Source organism: Tenebrio molitor, chromosome 5, assembly GCF_963966145.1.
Source record: "Tenebrio molitor chromosome 5, icTenMoli1.1, whole genome shotgun sequence".
NCBI classification, from domain to species: domain Eukaryota; kingdom Metazoa; phylum Arthropoda; class Insecta; order Coleoptera; family Tenebrionidae; genus Tenebrio; species Tenebrio molitor.
In genome coordinates, this window is record NC_091050.1 from 16,179,469 (window position 1) to 16,186,629 (window position 7,161).

Below are 7,161 nucleotides of genomic sequence, written 5' to 3' on the forward strand. Positions count from 1 at the left end.
GGCCATTTTTTAAAGAGCCACCTCACACCGACCCGCTCCGGCAAAAAGCGTTTCGTTTTTCTTGTTGGGCCGCGACCGGAGGACCCACGACTGGGCCCCCCGGTCCCGATTTTCACAGTTTTTCTCTTTTCCGAAGCGCGATTCTACATTTTGAGGATCGCTGCTTGTTGACTGGCGGCTTATGTAAGCCATTTGAATATTATTGACAAGGACTCGGATTACCATCTAATGTTATCTAAATTCGTGGTTTTTCAATCACAAAGACGCTTTTAACACATAATAATGGATCAATTAAGTCGGCGCATGGGGGTATCGACTGACGACGGACGGAATTGTCGGATGTATATTTTTTTCCGAGACGAAAACACGTCGACAGCGATCCGTGTGGGGTTAATTAGTTACGAGAGCGTCCAGGATGGAGGTAAACGCACTTTTGTCCTTGCAAATCCGAAATTGCATGTTGCATTCAAATCGCGCTTACGTCATGGTATTTTGATTTAAAATGGTGCGCCTCCAGGTATTTTCGTGTTTATTTGCATGAGGACGATTAAAATATTTTTGTTATTATAATGAGAGGTTGCCGGCGAGGATGGATCTGTTTTATTCAAATCGATATTGTATTTATTAGTTAATTCACGGAACGGGTTTCAGGACAAAGAAACTTTTTCGAGCGGAAACTTGGAAATCTATTTAGGAAGTTTTCCAGGCACGTAACGAAAGTTTTTCCCGATCACTTTCCCCGAGAAAAAACCTGGCGAGGGGTAATAATTGGCAGGTGTAATTGCGGACGGGATTTGATCCGGTGAGTATGCGAAGAATGCGGGGACGCTGTCAAGAACACGGCGGAAAATCGTTAGTCGGTGGTAATTAATTCGGGGGTAGTTTGTCGGCGGCGTAACGTCGTTATAAGAAGAGCTCGCGCGATAGTTGTCGAAAGACGAAAGAGGACGCGAACCGCGGATCAGGAGTTTTTTGTCGTCGTCGGTGCGGTTACAACCGAAATCCACGCGTAGCATAAGCATCATAATCCGAAGCCGGCTATGTTCAAAAATGCAGCATCTTACCCCCTACCACCCCAAACGCATTAAAACGGGCGAAGCCATTGGTCGAAATCCGAGCGGTTGGGCCTGTGCGAGTTTGCGAAACACGCATCGCACGTTGGACCTCCGAATTCGAGAGGAACCTCCGTCGAGCCGGCAGTCGGTGTTTTGTCCAGCAAGAGGCTAGTGCGGCGGCGATCCGCGTGCCAATATACAGAGTGTAGACGAACAGTGCGCCCTTACAAACAACAACCACCGACTTAAACCATCATGGTTGTCGAACGTACACATTTCGTGCTCGCAATAAACAAACGTAAGATGGGCTAAACGGCCGTATAAACTATTTTTATTTTTTTGTTCCTTGTTTATTTTTATTTTGCCGAAAGTGATGCAAACTGTAAACAAACGCGGTTTATTTTACGTTTCGAATGTGATGCCTCCGGGAATAAGAACCATTGAGATGTTATGATATTAAAGGAGTGACAGTTGTATTTTTATTTTTCGGGACTTTGTTTGTTTGTTATTTGATAAACTTTGATCGCGTGTGCAATGGCAAGCAACAACGGTGGCGTGCAACAACCACTACCGCAACACTTCCAGCAGCCGCAGCAGCAGCAGCAACAACAGCAGCAGCAGCTCAACACCAGCCCCCATCACTGCAAAGAGTGCGGCCTCTACCTCAACTCGGCCGAGTCCCTCGACGTCCACGTCCAGTACCACAAAGAGAACCTCCTCAACAAATGGGCGACCCAAGCGGCAACCTCGCACTCGGAAGAGACCAACAACAACAATCCCAAAGCCAACCTGAAACGTGAGTTCATACAAAACAATACAATAGCCGCGGCCGACAGTTCCGACTCCATGAACAAGAAAAGCCCCGAGTACAGTCGAACCACCCCCGAGACGGTTTTCGGCCATCCGCCGACGCCGCAGAGTTATCAGAGCGCCTCATCCCCGTATCAGAACCACGATAATTCGGCTTTCTCTCCGAATTTCCAAAATTTCCAGTTGAAACAGGAACGCGCCAGTTCGTCCCCCAACCCTCACTATCAAAACAACTACGCCAACTTCGGCGACTCGCAGTTCTTTCCGATGGAAGCCAACCAGAACCAGCAGTATCCCCAGGAGTATCCGATGCACAAGGTGCCGGTTTCCGTACAGAACCCCTCGTACAGATACCACCCGTACCAGCAGCCGTCGCCCTACGACCGACCCCACTCGAACTCGCAGGTGACGTCGTCCAGTCCGGCGTTCTCTCCGACGCCGTCTCCGAGCCCGCAACAGTGCGACAAGTGCGGCTTCGTCTGCGACTTTGAACGGCAACTCGTCGACCACAAGAATCTCAACCATCCGCCGACCCCCGCCTCCCACATTTCCTCCTACCACCCCAATCAACACTTCCTGTTTAACAATGACCCGCAGCAGACCCAGATCAAGACCGAAGACGACGCCCAAAGCGAGATACTCGACCTGGACTCGCACAAGGTCCACCAGGTCTACCCCGAGGACGAGAAGCGACAGAACGGCGAGCTGAACGGTCCCAACCCCCATTCCGTGTCCGCCCTCCTCAACTCCTGGTCCCCGCCGCAGCAGAAGATGTACCAGCAGCAGCAGTTCATGAACGGGCCCCAAGTGCAGCAGGAACAGAAGCTGTTCCAGATGCACGGTCAGGAGTTCATGGGCAATAACGTGACGACGTCTTCGCAAGACGCGGTGTTGCCGCAAGGTTACCGGCCTTTCGAACATCTTCCGGCGCAGCCGAACGCCCCGGTGATCAGCAGCACCCAGGTGCCGAACAATCCGCCGCAGTCGAGCGGGCCCCCGACCACGAAGAGCGCCAATTGGAAATCGAACGAGGCGCGAAGACCCAAAACTTACAACTGCACCGCTTGCAACAAGTGGTTCACCAGTTCGGGCCATCTGAAGCGCCATTATAACACGACGCTGCACAAGAACGCAGTAAAGTCGAGCGGACAGCCGGATCCGGCGTCGCTTCCCATCAGCGCCCACCACCATCCGGCCCGCGAATCCGCCACTAACAAGGAAGACCAGACGAGCAGTCCCGGCGAAGAGGACACGAACAGTCTGCCGATGCCGGGGCTGCTGCAGCAGCCGCCCAACGGGCCTTACGACCGACAGCCGCCCCCGAACATCCACCACACCCCGCCGCTGCACTCCCCCATGGCCCACAATCCTAACCCGTTGAACCCCAACAGTCTGACAAATCTATCGAACGGGAGTCCCCCAAACGGGGATGCAGGCCTCTCACCCACCAACATAGATTCGAGGGGCCTGCTGTCGCTCAGTACAACAACGCCCACCCCGCATGGTTTCAACATGGGCCACCACCCGCCGCCCCATATGATGCCCATCGAGAACACGCAATTCCAGATGTACCCAAACGAGTCGGCCCCCCACGTTACGCAGGTTATGGCTACCAACAACCTCAGTATTACTGGTGAACTGCACCAGGTGGACGCCGTCAGCATCCACCACCAGGACAACACGCAGCCGCTGCCGAGCTTCGCGCAGTTTCAACGCTACGGCCTGGTGATGAGCTACGGCGACGCTAACGTGGGGGGCGGGGGTCCGGCAACGGCCCCTTACTGTTATTACCCCGACTCGATGGAGAACACCGAGGCGCGAACCCTTCTGTACAAGACCGACGAGGAAGAGTACCGACTGACCGTGCTGACGGTGGCGGACCCGCCGCCCACCCAAGAGCAGCTGATCCGCTTCTCGCCGCTCCCGAGCACCAACGTCACCGATCCGCTGATCCTGCCGTCGCCGCCGTCACCGGAGAAGGCCCACACTACCCGCGACCTCTGCGACAACGCCGGCAGTCCGAGGATCACGTCGACGGTGCCGACCCCCAGCACCAGCCAGTCGATGTACAAGTGCATCGAGTGCGACAAGAACTTCAACAAGGCGTGCTACTTGACGCAGCACAACAAGACCTTCCACTGCGGCGACAAGCCGTTCAAGTGCAGCCGGTGCGGCAAGCGCTTCTCCAACGAGGAGACGTACGAGGAGCACATCACCAAGCACGCCGGAGAGAAGCCGCACAAGTGCCCCAAGTGCCCCAAACAGTTCAACCACAAGACCGACCTCAGGAGGCACATGTGTCTGCACACGGGCCACAAGCCGTACAGTTGCGAGACCTGCGGCAAGGGGTTCATCAGGAAAGACCACATGTTGAAGCACTACGAGACGCACTACAAGAAGCAACAGCAGAAAAGTGGTCGCTGACGCGGCTCGTGCTCGAAAGGTTCGCGTTCTCGAACTCCAAAGATTGACTGCACTAGGTGTGTATGTAGCAATTTTTTATTTTTGTCACTTGGCACATTCCTAATTAAATGTTGTAACTATTTGAATGATATTTTATTATCTTGTACATATTGATTTTATGTTTAAGTTTGAAAGATATTTTCTACTACATATTTGTAATGACGATCAAAGGACAACAGAGTAATAATAACAACATGAAGAAACAGAGTAATTGCTCAAGTATTTTTTTCGTAACGATGTCCGATAATAAACAATATTCAAAACAGCAATACCTCAGAATCTCAGTTAAAATAGATATAAATATTTATATCAGATTATATAATTGATATCTCGTGGATGTACAAACTTTAGGATCAAGTTTATTAAAGATGTATAAATGAATGAAATTAAAAAAAGTACAGAACATTATAATAAAATAGCCTCGCTGTCGCCGGTTCGTTCTCCGGAGTCCCGGACCAGCGATCCGGACACCGAACCGCGAGGGTGGTTCATAGAAATTCGAAGTAATAATATGCAATAATGTTACAACGCAAGTTTTGATATTTGTTTTTTAAGATGTAATAAGAGTTGTGAGTCGTTGTGTACATATTTACGTTGTTAGGTAATATATTTTTTCCATGACGAATCTACCTCAGTTGATGCTGATGAATTTGTGTGCCAATTACTGTTTAGTTTCCTACCCCTTCGACGGGTTGTGTTGATGACGATTTCGTGCCAAATTTTATAAAGCAAAATCTTGATATATTATTTTTTACCGGGACGATATAACAATGTTTTGCTAACGCTCTGGGGCACATCGTGTTACTATTATTATAATTAGTGCAATTTGTTCTCGATATGTTTTTACAATTTTTCTGTTTTTATCTTCATTGTAATGTTCACGCGCCACTTTCAGTTTAGGGTCAGTTACCAAATAATAATGTTTGTAGGGTCGATTGATTGTTTCTGTTACGACGAGTTATGTGAATGTGATTTTGCTGTTATGTTTACGACCGCTGATGAGATTTTGGCGCAAAACTTTACGCATATAGTCGGGTTTGCAGTTATCGTGTATTATTTGTTAAGACTGATTGTATGTAGTAATACTTAATTATGTTTCATAGGTTTGCTCTTGTATATTTTTTTCCTCCTGATATGTTACAGACGTTAGTTATAAGTTTTTAAATAAATGTTATTATGTTACTTTACCAACAACACAAATAAATATAAATCATTATCACGCTCTTTTCTTCCCTTTCTCTCCCTAAAAAAATAAAAACGGGACGTCGAGGTTCCCTCCCGGCTCTGCTGAAGGTAAGTGTGCACCGATCATTTTTCGTCGGAATCCAAAAAATTCCACCATCCCTTTCGGATGGCTTTAATTGCCGACGGACGTAAAAACTTTATGATAAAGTTTCGGAACTTTAACGTTTCCCCGACAATAAAATCTCTTTATTCTCTACAGACCTAGTGACTGAAGGGCCGATTTAATACGAGTTAAATGTAAATATTTTCGAAATGGGAACGGGAACGAAATTCTCAAAATTAATTTGTTCGTTCGAGTGTCAAAAAATATTGATCTTACAAAGTTGCACGTTTTGTTTGTTGTTTTATCTTTACATGCTCTGTTTTTCTTGCGAGAGCTGGTTAAAATTTTGATATTTTTGTGGACGCTGATGTATTGTAAAGTCAACACAATTTGAATTGTGATTATCGAGAGAAAGATGTTGTTTTATTTGGACGGGCCGGCTGCTATTTTCACAAGAAACTCACAAATAACAACTTTGGTTGGTGATGAGTTGGCGAAATTTTTCGAAACGTGAAACCGTACGACAACAACAAATTCAGTGAACGGTTCCAAATTTATTTCACTAGGTATAATTTTTTTTTTAACCAAATTGAATTAAAATTGTCCTCAATCGCAGATAATTTTATTCCATTATTATAAGAAGTAATAAATGACGCATTTCTTTATCAGTGCATTCCTTTTTTACAGCGATAAATACATCAACTGATCGTTTACCAACAGCAACACCATTAAATTCGACCGGTGTGAACAAATAAATATTGTAAAATAAAATTAATATTTTGTGTTTTTTTTTATCCGAACTAGTAAAATTATCTGGTGGAATTACACGCGACCCTTTTTTTCTACAGATAATTATCTGTTTTAACAACTCAAGCACTGTTATCTTGCAGAAGTTTGTTTCGAAAAATTTCTTTTTTGTTCAAGTGGCAGTGAACATATCCTAAAATGAGTAATAATTGAAAAAAAGAGATTAAAAAATATATACATACATACAACAAAAATAAAATCACTGAAAACTCATAATAGTTTTTTATTATACGACTTTAATAAGACGCTTTATTATAACATGAGTGTGATAATACGTCTTATTAATCGAGTTTAATATACTATTTTATCTACTTTGCTTTACTAATTCCTGAAATTTCAGCTGCTCATGTTTTCATATTAGACTAAGGACTTTCTCGTGGGTTGGTAACAGACATTTTTCAGAAAAATGTAAGGTTATATTTACTAAATTTACTTCGTACCTTCACTGGTTACCTTGACGCCTGACGTCAAACGACTGATGTTGCCAATATAACAAAAGCTAAAAGTTACCAAAAACAGTTTAATAATATTATTCATCATTAAACTGTTTTCAATATAATAATGAGCCCATTAAAATAGATTTTTTATTGTGAAATATTATTTTGCAGAAAATAGGGAAATAGCAATAAGTAAAAGATATAATTTTTATCAAAAACATTTTTTTTTAAACATTAAAAATAATGACTGATTTAAAAACAAAATTTGAGAAATATTGCAGAATCTTTTGTTATAGGTTAA

At 45.0% G+C, this 7,161-nt stretch overlaps 1 protein-coding gene across 1 annotated transcript; it reads left to right on the forward strand.

The window, feature by feature from the left end:
- Window positions 1–307: 307 nt before the first annotated feature.
- LOC138131069 (transcription factor Zelda-like) lies at window positions 308–5,544 on the forward strand. The gene has a single exon (XM_069047826.1). It carries the CDS (start codon window positions 1,590–1,592, stop codon window positions 4,287–4,289), a length of 2,700 nt encoding a protein of 899 aa, XP_068903927.1. The 5' UTR covers window positions 308–1,589; the 3' UTR covers window positions 4,290–5,544.
- Window positions 5,545–7,161: the final 1,617 nt, after the last annotated feature.

What these genes read in the sequence shown, in the direction of transcription:
- LOC138131069 (XM_069047826.1), top strand. Translation starts at nt 1,590, where the DNA reads ATGGCAAGCAACAACGGTGGCGTGCAACAACCACTACCGCAACACTTC.